General features: G+C 27.9%; 3 protein-coding genes across 6 annotated transcripts; 2 read left to right on the top strand and 1 right to left on the bottom strand.

Annotated features, from left to right (window-relative positions):
- Positions 1 to 562: 562 nt before the first annotated feature.
- On the top strand, positions 563 to 10,356 carry LOC108782193 (probable 2-oxoglutarate dehydrogenase E1 component DHKTD1, mitochondrial). 3 transcript variants are annotated; one of them, XM_018550394.1, is made up of 13 exons: positions 563 to 1,102; positions 2,451 to 2,740; positions 2,998 to 3,217; positions 3,581 to 3,930; positions 5,010 to 5,231; positions 5,305 to 5,462; positions 5,795 to 6,065; positions 7,203 to 7,410; positions 7,547 to 7,959; positions 8,071 to 8,191; positions 8,846 to 9,034; positions 9,136 to 9,221; positions 10,151 to 10,356. In XM_018550394.1, exons 1-13 carry the CDS (start codon positions 961 to 963, stop codon positions 10,256 to 10,258), a joined length of 2,778 nt encoding a protein of 925 aa, XP_018405896.1. In that variant the 5' UTR covers positions 563 to 960; the 3' UTR covers positions 10,259 to 10,356. The 3 variants fall into 3 exon arrangements, with proteins under 3 accessions (XP_018405896.1, XP_018405897.1, XP_018405899.1); XM_018550395.1 differs by lacking the exon at positions 10,151 to 10,356 and adding an exon at positions 9,538 to 9,608; XM_018550397.1 differs by lacking the exons at positions 8,846 to 9,034; positions 9,136 to 9,221; positions 10,151 to 10,356 and adding an exon at positions 8,423 to 8,497.
- A 490-nt stretch (positions 10,357 to 10,846) lies between these two features.
- On the bottom strand, positions 10,847 to 14,167 carry Sirt2 (Sirtuin 2). Of its 2 annotated transcripts, none has more exons than XM_018550276.1 (7): positions 14,132 to 14,167; positions 13,872 to 14,050; positions 13,324 to 13,575; positions 12,283 to 12,639; positions 11,314 to 11,509; positions 11,047 to 11,239; positions 10,847 to 10,955 (listed from the first exon to the last, which is right to left on the bottom strand). In XM_018550276.1, exons 3-7 carry the CDS (start codon positions 13,505 to 13,507, stop codon positions 10,887 to 10,889), a joined length of 999 nt encoding a protein of 332 aa, XP_018405778.1. In that variant the 5' UTR covers positions 13,508 to 13,575; positions 13,872 to 14,050; positions 14,132 to 14,167; the 3' UTR covers positions 10,847 to 10,886. The 2 variants fall into 2 exon arrangements, with proteins under 2 accessions (XP_018405778.1, XP_018405777.1); XM_018550275.1 differs by having other exon boundaries at positions 13,892 to 14,050.
- An 864-nt stretch (positions 14,168 to 15,031) lies between these two features.
- Positions 15,032 to 20,372, top strand: LOC108782081 (fumarate hydratase, mitochondrial). Its single transcript, XM_018550240.1, has 7 exons — positions 15,032 to 15,174; positions 16,423 to 16,560; positions 16,711 to 16,911; positions 17,019 to 17,301; positions 18,392 to 18,654; positions 18,755 to 19,144; positions 20,244 to 20,372. The coding sequence occupies exons 1-7, from the start codon at positions 15,052 to 15,054 to the stop codon at positions 20,370 to 20,372; spliced, it is 1,527 nt and encodes a 508-aa protein (XP_018405742.1). The 5' UTR covers positions 15,032 to 15,051.
- Positions 20,373 to 20,533: the final 161 nt, after the last annotated feature.

Below are 20,533 nucleotides of genomic sequence, written 5' to 3'. Positions count from 1 at the left end.
GAAGCATTTTATTTGAGTAAAAAATATTATTTTTCAAATTAAATATGCAGCTGTTTAGAAAAAAAAAATTTACTTAAAAGTAAAAAATTATTTGTTATAGTGAAGAAAATGTTTTTTTAGCATAAAACAAAAAAATCATTTATTACTTTTAATAATTTATTATATTAATTATCTATTGTATCTTTGTGCTTTGAAGAAAATTTTATTTAAAAAAGGCTATGCACTCTTTTACTTGTTTTCTTTATAGCTAATACAGAGTAGCTATTTAATATTTTAAATACCTATACTTTTAATATTTTAGATAAGAATATAAGCCATTTATGGTCAAGCTGGATATTGAAGCTTCTATTATAATTTTCGTGTGAATTTATATACTACGTATGTAGATCCGTAAATACGCGCCGAAATTTTTTCAGGCTTTACAAACTAATGAATTACCGCAATACTATTACTAGTTAAATTAACAATGTTTTTTATGCTCATTGCTTCTTGGATTTTAATATTACGTTGAATATTATATTAAAGTCTATAAATAACATATTAAAAATCTGTAAATAATTTAATAATATATTGCGAAAAATATTACCTCGACCGAGAGTCGAAACCGGATCGCTTAATATTGCTTTACGCGCAAATGTCCTAGTCAATTAATATTTTAATATTTATCTGTATAATAAATAAGAGTAATAGCAAGACTGATGAACGCAGCAATGAATTATGTGTATTTTTGAGAAAACTAATCTAAACGAAACACTTACACGCACATACAGATAAGGCATGTAAACAGATAAGGAATTCACAAGCGTTGAAATGGCATATAATGTACAGTGTATAATATAAGAAAGAATGTCACAGAGGAAGGGAGTCTAACCTCGTTAATAAAGATATTTGATCTACGCAAGACATAAGAGATTCACACTTGCAGTTTAGCCCACAATTGTTATCAAAACCATTTACATAATGTACGTGATAGAAAAATTTATGATAAGAAAAAACAACCCAGGCTTTAGATTGAAATGGTTGACCTGCATCAGTGATAAATTATATCACAGTGAAAATGGTGTTTATGGATATAAGTGCAATCAACGAAAGCACTTTGAAGGTATTTGTCTCATTAAAAATAATGCTGAATCTAGTTTTCTTGTTACAGACGTATTTAAGTGAAATGTTTTTTATCCTGCTTATTCTCAATATTAAAGGTCTGTTTTCTGATGGCTAAGCTAATGTACACTTTTGGAGTATAATTAATATGAAATATTAATATTAATATAAAATATTAATATTTGACAGAAGAAGAGAAAGAGAGTTCTAAGTGACATTTAGTATAGGAATAAAAAAAACAGATCTTTATAGAAATAAGATTAAAGACCTCTTTCACCAACTTCGATTAACACTAATATACATAGATGGTTAACAAATTATCATGATTGCCAACGTGAGAACTAAACACAATTTATCTCGAAAGAGGAAGAGAGAGGCGGCGTTGTGATACATTTAAACTGTTATTAAGTACCTGTGTGAATTAATTGTCGATTAATTTAATCAGAAATTGGTGGAAGAGGCCCTTAGAATAATTTTAACATGTCTGCTATAATGTTCAATTAAACTAAAAAGTGAATTTTATCGAAAACATCGCGAAATTAAATGATTACAGATTGTATTTGCAAAATATAGGGATCTAGCAAACTATTCGAGATTTAACAAATATTTTTTCGTACACGCTACAAAAACTATTTACCACAAACGCAAAATACTTGTTAAATTTCTGGTGAAAAAAAAATCGCTGAAATTGTTAAAATCGACAATGAAATCATTCAAATAAGAAATAAAAATCACTGAAATATTTTTGAAAATATTTCAGCATAAATAATATTTTTAATAGTAAAATATTATGAATTTTAAAGATATAGTTATTAAAAATTAATAAAAAGTATTGAAAAATAATAAAAACTAATACAAATATAACTAATACGAATACGAAGCCTGTAACAGTTTAGCTTGGATCTTAGTTACTTATATATAATTTCGCGTGAATTTATATATTAATATATGTATGATAGATTTTTTCTAAATAATACAAATGATACTAATACAAATATATTTAATATTTATATTAATTTATTTAGCGAAATATTAAATATTGAATTATATTCGAAATATCATAAATCATAAAGATAATTATTGTAAATTTTAATGATATCGATTTTTGTAGCATTGAAAATGATCCGATCGAAGTCAAAATATGTAAATTTGTTTGCTATGACAAATTGATAATTAAATTTTGTAATCCTTTTACAATTACAGCAAATCTTTTCCCTATGTTTAATACATACAATATTAATAAAGCACGCACTTTTTTCACGTGATAAAAAGGTTTGCAATTTTATGTGATTTTATTTATGTTTAAAATTCATCACGTGTGAGTAATTTATACTACTTATGTTTTTCAGTGCCAAAAGAATATTTGGATGAGCGTACGAGACAAAGCAATTTTTACAGATTAGTCAATGCATATAGAACTCATGGACATAAACAAGCAGATATAAATCCCATTTCTACTAGCAAACCACAGTTATTATCTGAACTGCAACCAAAAAATTTTGGACTAAATTTATTGGATAAAGTTCGTTTTCGCGGAATTTTATTTAACCGACAAGATGAAGGAACAATAGAAGAAGCTATTCAATTTTTACATGCTACTTACAGCGGTGCTGTTGGAATTGAATTTAGTTATCTCGAGGTAATTTGCAAATTTAGTATACCTATTTTAACTCATCAGTATATCTTTACAGTTACATACAAAAATCTAAGAATTTATTTAAAAATTAATTTGTTTAAAAATTACGAATACATTGAAACAATATAAATCGTGGTGTCTACTGAAGAATATTTATTATCTGTATTTATTATCTGCCGTAGTATCTATATAGGAAAAAATTACTTAACGATAAATTGTAACTAAAATCCTAATAATAAGAGGATTTTTATTTTGAGTAGACAGAAGAAGAGAGGGAATGGTTTGCCGAAACTGTAGAAAGAGTTTTAGCTGAACCATTAAATAATGAAACACGTAAAACGATAGCCACGGAAATGCTCAAAAGTCAAGCTTTCGATAACTTTCTAGCAAAAAAGTTTGTCAGTTTAAAAAGGTACGGAGGAGAAGGAGCCGAGAGCATGATGGCCTTCTTTCATGAGCTTTTTAAACTATGTGCCTTAGGTAATTAACAAATATTTAATTAAATTAAAAATCTTTTTCTTCTAGATTTTTTTTAAAATATGATACTATTAATAAGTGTATATAAAATATATAATATAATCGGTGTCGAGAAACGTTTGTTGTTTATAATTTAAATATATCTTCTTTGTTTCTCTTCTTAATTGTAATATTTTTATTTCGGCTCGTTGCCTATTAAATCATTTAATGTTTATTTATTATTGTAAAGCCTTCTTCTACTGTCTTTATTATATAATAATATATAATAATATAATAGGTAAATATATAATATATTATAATATAATATTATAGTACAATATCATTCATTGCGTGAAAATTTATTTAATTGCAATGTTATAATTCTAGATAATTTGGAACACGCAGTTATTTGTGCTGCACACCGCGGTCGCCTTAATTTATTAACGGGACTACTAAATTTTCCACCAGAAATATTATTTTGTAAATTACAAGGACTTTCTGAATTTTCGGATGCGACCAGTTGTACTGGAGATGTAATTAGCCACCTTATAAGTTCTACTGATCTTAATGTAGATAAAAAGAATCTCCATGTAACCATGCTTCGAAATCCATCGCATTTAGAAATAGTAAACCCTGTGTCGATGGGAAAAACACGAGGAATTATGCAGACAATTAAAGAAGCCGCGTATAGTGATAATGAAGATGCAACATGGAGTGATAAAGTAATAAATATTCAGGTAAGTTATAGATACTACATATTAATAACTAATAGAAAAAGTTTATCATTAACATATGGCTTTAACAACCTATTAATGATTGACTTTTTAACAAAACTGTCCTTAATAACTTACAATTACCTGACTTCTGTTCAGACATAAATTGCCGGATTTATATCAGAAACAAATACAGCTTTGACTTAAAGTTAAAAGTAGTGTTTTTATTATAAGGAAAGAAAAGAAAAGATCAATAAACGAATATAGTTTCGCGGAACGTTTACAACTGCGGTATCGCGGCTAAAATCTCCACACCGAAAGCAACAGGGGCTAAAAATGCCCTCTGGCGTGATAGCAATGTGCTGTCATATTATACTCGCGTTAAAAAAATTATTAACAAATAAAATTGATAATATATTTCAGCAATATTTCACCTTTACTTGGTCCAAAGTACATTGCTTGCCTGCCTATGAATATAGGTATAATTTTCTATGCGAAATGAAGTCCATCCCCCTCCCCCACACTACTTAGTGGCGTTACTTTACACACAAAGTAACTACATTACATTATCTCTCTGATTAGAAAGTCAGATGCTTTTAGACAAGAGAAGAGGTGATGTGGATGTCACTTTGCATTAAAAATCGTATGTCTTTAAGCAAAAGGGAAGGTGGAGTGGATCTCGCTTTGCGTGGAAAGTCGTGCGCCGTTAAATAGGAGGGAAGATGATGAGGAGGAGATAATCCTCTTTATGTCTGATAAATAATTCTATATCGATATCTAATGTAAATAAATGATAAAATTTAAATTTAAATTTTCCAATGGGGTCTTTCTCAATCTTTTGATATAAGCATTTAATATTGGATGACATTGTTTCCATTTTTAAGATGTAACTATTTAAACAAAAAGAGCTACAAGCCCTTACATTAATTTTAAATTATTTGAGCTTGTTTATTTATTGTTAATTGTTTCATATTTATTTAATACAAGTTTAAATTCTTTAAACTCTTTGACTTCTCTTAAAATTTTTTATTAAAAATGTTACGTGTCTCTATTATATTCTAAAATATTTATTTACACTATTATTTAATATTAAAAATGTTCAGGTACATGGAGATGCTGCCTATCCAGGGCAAGGAGTTAATCAGGAATGCTTAGTTTTAAGCAAAATGCCGCATTTTGAAATTGGTGGTACAATTCATTTAATAATTAATAATCAATTAGGTTTCACAACTCCATCTTCAAGGAGTCGATCATCAAGATATTGTACAGATTTAGCGAAAATTGTATCTGCACCTGTAATTCATGTAAATGGTGACAATCCTGAGGTATATCTTTGAAGTAAAATACTAACATTTACTAATAGTAAATTTTTACTTATAATCTTAAAATATATTGTAGATGGTTGTACGAGCTGCAAGAATAGCCTTTAATTATCAACGATATTTCAGAAAGGATGTGTTTGTTGACTTAAATTGTTTCAGAAGATGGGGTCACAACGAACTAGATGATCCTACATTCACTAACCCTCTCATGTATAAAATTATACAAAATCGTGCGTAAGTATATACAAGTCTTGGAAAAGGATTCAACTTTATAGTATATGGTATCAGCTAAGAGGAAGAAAAACATTTAATCTACATAAAAAAATTAACATTATTAAACGCCCATCACATAGCAAATTTATTAGGATTACATATTACAAATTGTGCGCTATATTAGCAGAACTCCGGCATTTTTTACTTTTTTGACTAGTAAATTACTCCCGAAGTAATACAGTGGATAAAATGCTGTGTAAAAATTAATACTTTATTTTTCAAAATAAATTATATAATAATTACACAAAGTATCTATAATAATCACAAAATAGTATGGATTGCTTTTAATACAGATCTGTACCAGATCAATATGCAGAGAAGCTAGTAGACGTCAACATTCTTACTCGAGAAAATGTTGAAAATATTATCAACAGTCACACAACGTGGTTGAATAAAACTCTAAAAGAATCTTTCAAGGATGAATCGAGACTGTCAACCAATTATACTGGAAGGTGGGCGAAAATGAAGCAAGCTGAAGCTAATATAACGCGATGGGATACTGGTGTTGAACTAGGCTTGTTACATTTCATCGGAGAAAAAAGTGTTCAAGTGCCATCAAATTTTGTAAGAATAAATAAATATGTATTTTACTCGAATCATAGTCACATATCCCATGTAGCAAGCTGTAGTCATTTTGACGTCAATAGTTAGTGACTTTAAATATATGCGAAAATTATATGTACAAATGTATTATATAAATTTGACATGCAGATAATCTGAGCTTTGGTTATATAGACCTGGTTATATAAAAAATACGACCAAATTTTGCACGCGAAGGACATCGTCTAGCGGTACTCTTAGAAAAATAAATTCAAAGTTTTTCGTTAATGCAAATTAATTTTTATATTTTTCAACAAATTAGTATTTTTTGTTCAATTATTGATTCTAACACTTTCATTCTATTCTTGTTTTTACAGGTAACACATCCGAATAAATTTATAAAAAAATAATACATATCTCTCGTTTCGATATTAGTATACCTTCTAAATATTTTTATTAATTTTCTTCAAAATATATAGTTTTTCAGCATATTTCAGTGTATAATATTTTGCGTTACTTTTTTTTTAAGAAAGGATAAATTAATTTTTGTATGTGCTACAAAATTTATAATAAAAGGAACTTAACAGATAATACATGGCATCAATTCATCAATAAGGAAAATAAACTCAAGAAAAACAAAGTCTTTCAATGTAGACAGAACGATGATTTTATAAAATTAGATATTAAATAATTATAATACTTGATGATATTAATTTCTATATTGATAATAATATACAAAACAGTTACATAATTCGAAAATTTATATGAGCACTAATAATGACCTAATCTGAAATCGAAACATTTGCTGCGAATTAGCTGTTATACTTCTCTGAATATAATTTGATTTTGTTCTAACAGCTAATAATTTGTTTGTAATTTGTTTAATTTATTCTGTGGATTAATAATCAATTAACACTTCATGCTGTGTGTGTAACTTATCTTACCAGAATATATTTTATGACTTCTATTTTACATAATATTGATAAGAGATGCTGCTCGCTAAACAATATGACAAACAATTAATCAGAGTATATTGAATACGCGAAAAAAAAACATTTAATTTATTTATCGATTGTAAGATATTGTTGAGATTCAAGAAAGAAATTCAATTAAATTTACAGCATTCTGTATAATTAATAAAATTATTTTGTTATAATGTAGGCTATTCATCCACAATTATTAAAAAATCATGTCCAAAATCGTCTAAAAAAAATCGAAAACGGTAATGCATTGGATTGGTCGACTGCTGAAGCATTAGCCATTGGTTCTTTATTATATCAAGGATATAACGTAAGAATAAGTGGACAGGATGTGGGTCGTGGCACTTTTTCGCAGAGACACGCAATGCTGGTTGATCAATTTACAGGAGGTATACCTCGATATACAACTAAATACTAAACATTTACATAAAAATATTTGAATAATTTATAATTATTAATGTTATTATTTTTTGTTACGTACATGTCCATTAAAAGTACTATTATTATACAAATATAAATTTTCAGCTATTTTTATTCCGCTGAATTCAATGGTTAATGACCAAACTGGCAAACTAGAGATAGCCAATAGTATTCTATCTGAAGAAGCTGTACTAGGTTTCGAATATGGTATAAGTATAGCATCACCGTTTACGTTACCTATTTGGGAAGCTCAATTCGGAGATTTCTTCAATGGAGCACAAATCATTATTGATACATATATAACAAACGGAGAAGCAAAATGGATGCTGAGTAGTGGCCTAACAATGCTTTTACCACATGGATATGACGGTGCTGGTCCGGAACATAGTAGTTGTAGACTAGAAAGATTTTTACAATTAACAAACAGTAAGGAAAATGGTGTCGACGGTGATGATGTTAACATACATATTGCGAATCCCAGTGAACCATCACAATATTTCCACTTATTAAGAAGACAGGTGAGAGAAAGAATTCATTACTATGAAAAGAAAAAATTTAAATATTTGCGACAAATTTTTAAGTGGCAATTTAAATATTTAAATAGGATTTAAAATATCTCAAATTTATAGATGATAAGGGATTATCGAAAACCTCTGATCGTAGTAGCACCTAAAATTTTATTACGTCATTCGGCAGCAGTATCACCTTTGTCGGATTTTGACCTTCGAACGAGCTTTAAAGCTATTATCGGTATGTTATATTTCGTCTTTAGCTTTACTTCAGTATAAATTGCTAATACTGATCAAAAAATAAATTTCTTATTAATGCATATAGTGTATTACTATATACTGTACGTGATAATATTAGTGAAGTCATATTCACTATTACTATAAGCAAACATAAGAAAAACACTTAGAATAGAAATATAATGTTGAATGCGACAAATAGAAAAGGGTATGAAAAATAAAATTTAATTTCTAGATGCTGAAAGTAACTTCATTAAACGATACAATTAAAGATTCAAAATAGTTAACGGTATATGCAAATAGTAACAACACAAAGTGTCTATTGAGAATTTATAAAATTCAAAGGAAAGTACCATATAAAAATTAACGTTTCAGTTACCACTTCGGGTCATTTTTAGCATAAAAAAAATTAATTTAATGTACTAAATTAATTTTTCAAATTTTCTTTATATGTTTCTCACACTCCACACGATTGCAGCGAATCCTATATTCTTTTTGAAACATTTCTATATGTTCTTCCAAGAAAAATTATAGTATGATATTACAGAAATATTACTGAGATATTACATGTTGACAAACAACATTTGAAATATCAGTAATATGTAAATAAAATATGTACAATATACATATAAAATATACACAAATATATACTTTACAGGAGATGATAGAGTAGAAAAATGTAACGTTACTAAGATTATTTTAGTCAGTGGAAAACACTATTATGCACTTAACAACTATCGAGAAACTTCTGGAGACAAGAATGTAGCTATCATTAGAATAGAAAGTTTATGTCCATTTCCTATATATGAGTTACTAGAAGAAATTGCAAAATATAAACATGCGAAAAGTAAGTAGAAATATGTTATTATTAATTCAAATATTAAATATTATATAAAAAAATATATTAATATAAAAAATATGGATTTCTACATAAATTTCTACTTTCAGCTTTTATTTGGAGCCAAGAAGAACCACGAAATATGGGCGCATGGAGTTTTATTAAACCACGTTTTGAAAATTTGTGTGGACGACAAGTAAGTAATACTAAATTACAAAAATTAACAATATTAAATCTTATAGGAGAATTAAACGCGTCTGTGAGAAACCGATTAAACCGATTAAAACCGATGAGAAACATAATGATCAAGCTGAATCTTGGGTGCTTCTATAATTGCGTATGATTTATATATTACGTATGTAGGTTTTTAACTGCGTGCTGAAATTTTTTCAAACTTGAAACGCAAACTCTATTAAATCACCGCAATAATATCACGAGTTAAATTGTTAGTCAATCAAATTTTAGAATTAGAGAGAGTAAAATAATAAGCCAATTGTAACTTACGGATACAGTAATCAGCAGCTGACGCTCGCGGGGTACACCAGACGTACAAATTTTGGAATTCGAGGAAGAAGGAAGTGAAAAGTGCGTCGTTAAGAATGTTACACTGTAAGAAAGAGGATTTTATTTTTATTCTCTCCTATCCATTGTACGTTAGTATGCGATGCGCTCTCTCTCTCTCTCTCTCTCTCTCTTTCTCTCATTGCAATTCTTATGTTTACCATTTTATTCGCTCACGCGCTCTTTTTCTCTTTCTCCAATTGCGTTCTTTGTACGACTCCTATGTTCTTTCTTCTTTTCGCATGCGTTGAAGATATTTCAAATAATTGTGATTATTAATTTGATTTTTTTATGATGCGATTTCGCAATCAATTTTAACCCATATAATATTGTATGAGGTTTCGTGGAATTTACTTGAATTTACTCAATAAGCGCATTTGATTTCGCTCTTCGTTACACTGTAGTTTTATTGGTACGAATCGACAGTGGATCTTATTCTCATCGTTTTAATGCTCCAACATTAATATTCATTTATTGTACTTTAATTTTTGTATTAAAAAAATAAATTATAAATGCATATTTTATCATTTACTTTTTACGATATAATAACTTTATCATTTTCAGTTGAGATATTGTGGTCGAGAATCGATGGCATCACCAGCTGTTGGAGATGGACAAGTGCATCAACGAGAAGCTAATGAAGTTATTATTAAACCATTTACATTAAAATAAAAATATCAAAATGTTATTTTAATAAAATAATTGGAAATATAAATTCAAAAAATTACTTTAATAAATTTACAACATATTTCTACTATAACTAAATATGCACACAATAAAAAGATTTTTTGATGACAGAAGGAAATGTTATATATGTATATACAAAATATTATGGACATTATTTTTACTTTATTTAGCAACATACATTTTAGAAGTTAGAATTAAACATATATAGCGTCAAAAAGGATTCCTCTTATGAAATGATTTCAAAATATTTAAACCTCATTTAAAATTTATTTTTACAATACTTCGATTTTTTATACAAAAATCAAATAATAACTTATTAAAAAAATGGAATTAACAATAATATCTAATCCTGCACATTAATATTCGCTGTTTTTTTTTTACTCATAAGAAGCAATAACATAAACTGACAAATGTTCATAAATAGATGTTCACAAATTCTTAAATTAATCACATCATGTATTCTATTTTAGTGTTGCAACTGTATTTTTATTGCCTATTTTAAGTAAAATTTTATCCTTTTAACATATGTTTTTAAATAACAATATTAATAAAAGGATAATCTATTTATTCTTTCTAAAGAAAAACATCACTAATTCCCATTATTCAACATCAATTAATTGTCGCTTTTGTCTTCTGCTTTCAATTTTTCGTGTTCTCTTTGTACAAGAACTCGCAATTCCTCCTAAAATTATTTACATTTATACATTATTAATTCACATTCAAAACATGCATAAAATAATATAAAATAAACAATAGTAATAAAAATGTTTTACCCCCCAGCCAAGTTTGTCTGCTAGTAGTTGACAACCTGTATCACAATCACCCAACCAAGCTACGTCGCGTCCTCCGTGCGCGCTTTTGGCATCAAATACCAAACCCTGCCGTAATCCTAAGAAACGTGACAGACGATCTTGTATACCTACTTTTTCATTGTTGATGAGTAAACGAGGACAAGTATTTCGTACTCTTAAAAATAAAATTACATTTGAATTGCGTATATGTTCCTTTTCTGATCATTTTCATAGAATTTTAATATATACCTATCTATTAGCGATGCAAAAGGTTGTACTACTAAACTTGATCCCATAATAATTAAAAGATCAGCTTCTATGAAATCTCGATCAGCAAGTACTTGGAAGCGTTCGGGTAACATTTCACCAAAAAAGATTATGTCGGGTTTTACAACACCTTCATTGCACTCTTCACATTTTGGTATTACACCTTCTACTATTTTTTCTATCATTTGAAGTCACGTGTATTAGTATTTTATCAATTAATCGCTAATATCCTACTTTAAGTCTATCCAATAGTTCCAACGTTAACGAAAACAAAGAAGGATAAGAACTCATTAAATATAGATAAACGTTAAAACTTAATTGCATTGCGCTGCATACGTCGACATAGTTAACAATTATTCGTGAAAAGTCCAAAATTCTATACGAGTATTATTCTCAGATGGTTGAAAAATAGAACTCCAGATACGCATTGACATTGTAAACAGTACCGTACAACAAAATATAAATGTGTAGAAACGTATAATCGCAAAGTATTACAACACAATTTTCAGCGAGAGACTATTCCTTTCTTGCTTTTGTATTTACTTTATCAAAAATGTACGTATATTCATGTGATAAAACTCAAAAGTTGTTATATTTAATATTTAACATTATTAATACAGATTTGTTTTTATTTTATTTATTAATAAAAGTTAGCAAAACTATTTGAAAGTTGTTATAGAATCATTACCGATAACATATATCAAGACACAGAGAGATTATTGAAGCTGAATTTTCTTTCCTATAGTTAGCTAATATATATTTAATAGTATTTATATATCTCAAAATTAAAAAAATTTTAATTAACAATTTTTGGATATCTAAATAATATACAACGTAACACAACATGATAAACATACTTTTATATTATGTTGTACATTGTTTCTATTTATTATTTATTTTAAATAAATCTATTTAATGCAGAAAATATAGGAAAATATTATAGAAATGTACCTTTCATCCACGAAAATGTATATGGTGCTCGGCACTTAAGACAATGACCAGTATGAAATGTTCCATGAGCTTCCACTAGTTTATCAGGTGATAATCCAGCTATACGTTCTAGTGTATCAATATTCTGTGTATAATGTCGTAACAACAGACCTTTCTCCCACAGTAGACGAATAAAATAATGGCTTATTGTAGGTTTGAAGCCTTCTGGCAACAATTCCTTTGCAAGAGTAAAAAATGGTTCTGGATTCTTCATAAAGAAATCTAATTCAAAAATAGCTTGTGGATGCGGTAAATTATACTTATCTAATTTATGATAAAGTCCACTAGATGGAGACCGAAAATCTGGTATTCCAGCAGCTGTAAAAAAATATGTATGTATTTGTATATACACATTTGCTAATAAACGATGGAGATAGAATGGCACTAATAATGTCTGTCTAAACCAAAATTGGAAAATGTTATGTTTTCTATTAATTTTGTATTACTTTGTATAATAAACAATTTGATAATGTTACAATTTTTTATAACTAAATGCCAAAGTTGTGCTAAGGTTAAAAAAGTCAACTTAATGTTTATTGTAGTTATTAGTACTTATAAAAAATTGCAACGTTAACAAATTGTTTATTATAAAAAGTAATGAAAAAATAATAAAAAAAGAAAGTTTTCCAATGTTGTTTCGATTGCAGCTATAAAGATTGCTTGCAAAATTAAATGTTATATATATATTATATATATATATATATATATATATGATGCTATAATCTTGTTTCTTGCACTTTTTATTTTATCCATAATGTTAATTTTTATTATTACTGTACCTATTTTGTAGATACATATTTAAATATATAAAAAAGATGTTTATATTGCATTGCAATAATATATTATTGATATATATCTGCTATAGGAATTATATATATTCAAAGTTGCTGACATAGAACCATACCAGTACATTATATTTATCATTACAAATAATACTATATTTAATATTCTTGATATCTAAGTTACATGTGCTTTGCTAGGCCATCTTTAATGTATACTTACAGGTAGAGATTCCAGCACCTGCCATAGTAACAATTTTGCAATTGGCATTTTCTTTAATATATTCAACAATTCCATCTAAACTAAGTTTAGAAAGAACTAACTGCTGTGATTCATCATTCTGATCATTTGTTGACAAGTCAACAAGTCTTAATTTTTGAGCTAAATATCTACGTAATCTCTCCATTTCAGAATGATTTTCTACTTCTGATGATTCAGATAAAACGTTTTGTGTTTCCTCACTTTGGCTATCATCTAAAACAAATCAAAAATTGATCTCTACACATATATATATTTTAATTTAAAAAAATCTATAACAACCAAGTTTAAATATACTTAATAACTATACATATAAAATTTTCTTTTTATTGAAAGTTTAAGATAATTACTATTAGATTAATTTACATAAAATATGTCAAATGTAATACCGAGAAAAAACGATATAAAAATGTTTTAATAAAAAAAAGTATATATTTACATAATATTAATAAAAAATAAAATATTTTTTTACTCTTTATAATTGAAAAAAGACTGCAACACAAATTACGCACATGCTATTCTAAAAAATTACCTCCTTCATCTTTTTTAGACTCCTTGTCCATATTGTGACTCAATGTGATAATACGATTAACGTTTGTTCTGCAAAATGCGATTTGCCTAAGTATCGAGCATACATTCACATCACGGATGACACGTATCACGATAGAAATCTTATTCGATGAACTAAAATCTATAAAATACAATTACAGTTATTTCTGTTTCTGAATGCTATACACATTTATCACACATACGCAAATAAAAATATACATACATGTATATATATTTATATAAAATCATTATAATTCATTGTTTATTGTATACACATGAGATATATATATATATATATATACGTAATAATTTATTCAATAATTTAATGTATTATCATACGCTTTATGCGCGCACTATACACACACTTGTTTAATTCAATAGAGTGCACACTACAAGTACATATACACCTCGCCATAGCACTGCATAGCACACATCACGGACTTACCAATAAGATCTGTTCTTTTTTCTGTACTATCTTGGTATCGATCATGAAACTTTGGACTGCGCACAATGGAAGAACAGTTATTAGATAATTAATAGCGTTTTCTCTTGGCTGCACCAGTGTAGGGTGATTGCACCAGTTCATCTTTCTTCCTTTTCCCTTCTCCTGGAGAGAAAAGGAAGAAAGATGAACTAGTGCAAAAGTTCAGCAATAAAGAACAGACTTAGGCCGATATTTCATGTGTCGTACGACAAGGCTCTTCAAGTCTGTTTATTGGCTGTAAAACAGAGAGATTCTCGGATCTCTCTGTCCTATAGCCAATTAACATGCTTGAAAAGTTTGTCGACCGACACACGAAATACCGGGCTTATGCCTGTTTCCATCAATGCAGATTAACTTAATCTCGGTTTAACTTACTGTTAATCTTTTTCTAATTTTTAGAATTAGAAAAAGATGAAGAGCAAATTGAACCAAGATTAAAATTAATCTGCATTGGTGGAAATGGACATTACGGTCATTGTTGTAGAATAGGCTTTACGGAGAGTGTGTGCGGCCCCCTAGTGTTTCACAGGAAAGCCTGACATAATTGGACATAACCCCTCTCACATTTTTCTCTGACTGTTATTCGTTGTTCCTATCTTGCCCCCTCTTGTCTTTTCTTTAAAAATTTGCTAACACAGATTGTCAAAACTTTGAAAACAATGATGTTGAACATGCTAAAGTGCCATCTTACTAATCACAGTTTCCGTCAGTTGATAAAATTGTCAGTTTACTCTTCGTTAAAATTATATTCATCTACTTCGATAGTCGCTATGTCCAATAAGGTATACACATGACAATCTTTAACAAAAGTTTTGCAATCTTGTTTTACACATACACACACGCACACATACATACACACATATAGCTTATATAATACTTAATTTTACATAATTTCGTATACTAATATTTTTAATTTTGTTTACGTTTCATGTTATTTTTATTAATGATTTGTAATAATATATATTTATATTGTAGAAATATTAAATATATAATTTTTTATATCTTATACCTGTATGTATGTTTTACTTACATCTTGCTTATCATGCTTATTAACATACTGAGAATGGCAGATTCCTACAATCTGTTGACTGTCAGTCTGTTTTAGTCTTTCTGCTAGTGTGTTACTGATTACATTTAACATCTTACGTAATCCTGATAAAATGGTGAATATATTTTAGCTGTTCTCTTATATTGTATGACAGGATAAAGTAGTGTTTCTATCATCATTTCTAACATTTCTAATATAAAAATGAAACTGAGAAATAAAACTGTCTGGTAAAAGTTATATGGTATCACAAACAATCGTCATATATCATTGCTATATTTGTTTTCTAGATAAAATAACTTTCCATATATTTGAAGACCAAATTTGTTTCTCCAAATTATACACCAATATACATACAACTCACACACATATGAACACATGCATATATACATATATATAGACTGGAGACCACTCAATCTAATATCCTGAATATTTCGTTTATCTTTGATGATACAAAACAATGTTTCAAATAAAAGTGAAACGGTTTGGAGGAGCACTTTGGTCTAATTGTTTTTTTTTCTAGGTAAAAACGTTAAAAAATATGAAGGTCACCATTATTTTCTTAAATAGAATTATGATTTTTTTTTTTTTTACATAATGTGATTCCTTTAATTATTTGATATATAAAACTTTTCATGCAGAATTTTTAATTTATTTCAATAAAAAAAAACTATATGGTTCAAATTAATAAGTAAATAAAAATGATCTTTAGATTTTAGGAAAATAAAATCTGAAGGTTATCTATTGAAAACAGTCATATCTATTCTACTTTGTATATGATGCAACATTTGTTATAAATTTTACTGTCACAAAATATATTAATGATGGTATAATTATCTTATCTTATATAATAAAAATATATATATATATACACATGACATACATATAAATACCTACATTACACACAAAAATACTTAATACATATAAAATTTAATATATTTTAATGTTATCAATATAAATTTAATTGCATATTCTGTGTGTACAGGAAGAAGAATGTAAAAATTATAGAATTGAAAGAGATACATTTGGAGAATTAAAAGTCCCTGCAAACAAATATTATGGTGCACAAACTCTTAGAGCAATGATGAACTTTCCAATTGGTGATACATTCGAACGTATGCCTGTAAGCAATAATGATAAATTAAACTATTTGTGTGTTTTTTTTTAATTAATACATTCTTTCTTCCTCTCTCCCTCCCATCTCTCTTTCTCTCTCTCTCCCTCTCCCTCTCTCTTGTCTTGTATCTGAAATATCTAATGATTATTTTTATAGTGCAGGCAAATAATAGCTATGGGTATATTAAAAAAAGCTGCTGCAGAAGTAAATAAAGAATATAACTTGGATCCCAAAGTTGCCGATGCTATTAGTAAGGCAGCAGATGATGTAATAAGTGGAAAGTTATATAATGATCACTTTCCTTTAATAATTTGGCAAACTGGATCTGGCACACAAACTAACATGAATGTTAATGAGGTTAAATATTATATTAATTTTAACTGCATATCAAACTATAATATATAATATAATCATCCTAATATAATTATTTGATATAATATTTAAAATATATTAAAAATGTTTAGGTTATTGCCAATCGTGCAATTGAGATACTTGGTGGTGAACTTGGCTCAAAAAAACCTGTGCATCCAAATGATCATGTTAATATGTCACAGAGTAGCAATGATACATTTCCAACAGCTATGCATATAGCTATTGCCTTAGAGATCCACAAAATATTAATTCCAGGCTTAGAAGAACTACATAAAGCATTAAAAGAAAAATCGGACGAATGGAAAAATATTATAAAAATTGGTAGAACACATACCCAAGATGCAGTACCATTGACATTGGGTCAAGAATTTTCAGGTTTATATATTTATGCAAACTACGTGGGTGATTAAATATGAACGAAATTTTTGTGTTGAATACAAATAAACATAGACATATTTATAACAGGTGGAGTGTCTGCACATGTCCTGAGTATATTGCGTCTACGAAGAAAAAACCACGATCCGTACATTTTACGATCAAATTGGAGGACTACAGCGTATTATTTAATGCCACATGTATTATTGACCTTGTTTACACCGAGCACTCTCTTAATATGCATATTAACTAGAAACTTTAATAAATTATCTTAATTTTGGCAATATGTGTAAACATATACACGATAAGGTTATTTAAATAATAGATGTATATTGTACCAGCTTAGTATACTTTTTTAAAAATGTATTACCGAAATTAAGATAATTTAATAGAAAGTTACTACTTGATATGCATATCAAGTGCATAGTATAAAACATAAGACATTGTTATACCCTTGAGTTGCTCAAGAGTACAACAATAATACATGCGGCACTAAATAACGCGTTGAGTCTCCCAATCTAATCATAAAATGTGTGGATTATGGTCTTTTTCTCTGGACACGTATACAGGATGTTTGCATATTGCAAACATTGTGTTAAATAAAAGTAAAAAGATAAAGTAAAGGGCAATTCGAGAGTCGTCGATAATTATAAATAAAATGTTATCACATATAAAAGATTAGAAATATAATTAAAAAGTTCTCTTAATTATATTTCTAATCTTTTATATGTGATCTTTTATATTTTTTATTTATAATTATCGACTCTCAAATTGCCCTTTACTTTATTTTATTCTTTTATTGTTTTGACATCGAGAGCTTTGTTTATTAGTATTTAATTTTAAATAAGTTTTAAATACATCAGTCTTGTGTACAATAGGTCTATATTTTATTTATGTACTAGATTATACTAAAAGTGTACACCAGTCAGTCATAAAAGACAGCCCTAGGATGCATTTTGTTTCCACGCTCACACATTATAAGCATCAGTTTCATCCTTGTTATTTATAAAATATTAAAGAACGAACGATGCTTTACAAGCGTAGTAAGCCTGTAATGGGACACATCCCCTAACATTAAAATATTTTGCAGGATATGTTACACAAATCGAATATGGTATTAAAAGAGTAAAAGATACACTTCCAAGATTGTATCAATTAGCTTTGGGTGGTACAGCAGTTGGAACTGGATTGAATACCCGAAAAGGCTTTTCAGAAAAAGCAGTTGCAAAAATTGCACAATTTACTGGTTTACCCTTTGTCAGTGCTCCAAATAAATTTGAAGCTCTGGCTGCGCACGATGCAATAGTCGAAGTACATGGTGCTTTTAATACAGTAGCTGTTTCTCTAATGAAAGTAAGTATTGGCACATAACTATTTAAAAATGTATTTATAACTTGCTGATCATTTATGACATTTATGTCCTTCTAACAGCTTATGTATATAATTTGCACAGATCGCAAATGACATTAGATTCCTTGGAAGTGGGCCTAGATGTGGTTTGGGAGAATTATCTCTCCCAGAAAATGAACCTGGTAGTTCTATTATGCCTGGGAAAGTAAATCCTACACAAACTGAATCAATGACCATGGTGTGTAGTCAAGTAATGGGAAATCATGTGGCAATAAGTATAAGTGGTAGTAATGGGCACTTTGAACTTAATGTTTTTAAACCAATTATGGTTGCAAACGCTTTGAGATCTGCAAGATTGTTAGGCGATGCTTGCTCTTCGTTTGCAAAAAATTGTGTTGTTGGCATTGCTCCAAATATTGATAATTTAAAAAGGAACGTGAATGAAAGTTTGATGCTTGTCACAGCATTAAATCCACATATTGGTTATGATAAGGTTTGTATAAATTTGTTTTTTAGAATAAATATGGAAATAGAAGTTTTTTTATAGTATATACAGTAGCGTGCAAAAGTTTCTGATCAATGACATTTTGTATTTTAATTTATAAAGAAAACTGATAAAATTTTAATCATTATCTGGTGTTAGTACAAGATGTAATGAAATTTTGTACTAATGCCTGATAATGATAAAAATGCAATCAAACGTTTTTTTATAAATTAAAATACAAAGTGTCACTGATCAGAAACTTTTGCACGGCACTGTATACAAAGTGAGACATCTAAAACATGTCTCCGTCGAAAGTATTCCACTTTCAATTGAAACATTTTTTCGTATCATTAAACACAAACGAGTTATTTAGGTGACCTGTTTTAAATGCCTCGTCCTGTATATAAATTATATATATATAAAAGTTCTACGGTTTTTGTTAGCTCAAAATCTTACTATCTATAATATCTTCGTCAAAAATAAACAAAATTTAAATTTAAAAAAGGTGGTAATTATGTTAATTTAGATAAATGATAACATAGGTCAAAGTCATTGGAAGATAGTCCCTTATACTGCATAATTAACTTTTTTTTTAATTTAAATTTTTGTTTATCTTTTAATTGAAATCAATTGCTTGAAATCTTTATTTTCAAAAGATTTTTATAATTTTATAGTTCATGTGAGATTTTACATACAGAAAAGTATCAGCTGAGAAAAGGGAAACTTTTTCTCACTTTATAAGTTTATCATGTACCAAAAAAATTTGCGAAATTTATCAATTATCTAACGTGAAAGCTTAAAGTTTTTCAAAAAAATTTGTTTTAAAAAATTGTTCCTATAATTTTTTATTCCTGAGTTATTCGCTAATTAAATAAAGGTATATTTTGATTTTAATTGTTTATAATGATTTTAACTCTGTCTTAAAAATCATCGTACCACAATTGAAAAATCAGATTTTTAAAGCTGAAATTTTGCTCTATTGAATGATATATATACATATATCGTTAATTTTTTAAATATACAATATACAATTTTAAGCTAATAAAATACTACAGAACTTTTCCTCCAACCCAGTAAATAAGAATTTAAATTTATAATTGTTTTATAGGCTGCTATAATTGCAAAATATGCACACAAGGAAAAACTTACATTAAAAGAATCGGCGTTAAAACATGGAATAACGGCGGAACAATTCGATCAATGGGTTAGACCCGAACAAATGCTTGGACCGAAATAATTTCTACGTTAGAAAAATATTTAATAGAAATATACATGAATATATATATGTATATATATATATATATATTTATTTAGTTTCTCTATTTTATCTCTTCTATATTCTAAATTTTTCTTCATTTTAAGCTGTTTTTCTGTATAAAATTTCCTTCGTTTTACTCT

This window comes from Cyphomyrmex costatus, unplaced genomic scaffold (genome assembly GCF_001594065.2).
Source record: "Cyphomyrmex costatus isolate MS0001 unplaced genomic scaffold, Ccosl1.0 scaffold97, whole genome shotgun sequence".
NCBI classification, from domain to species: domain Eukaryota; kingdom Metazoa; phylum Arthropoda; class Insecta; order Hymenoptera; family Formicidae; genus Cyphomyrmex; species Cyphomyrmex costatus.
This window is presented reverse-complemented; position numbering and strand designations above follow the sequence as displayed.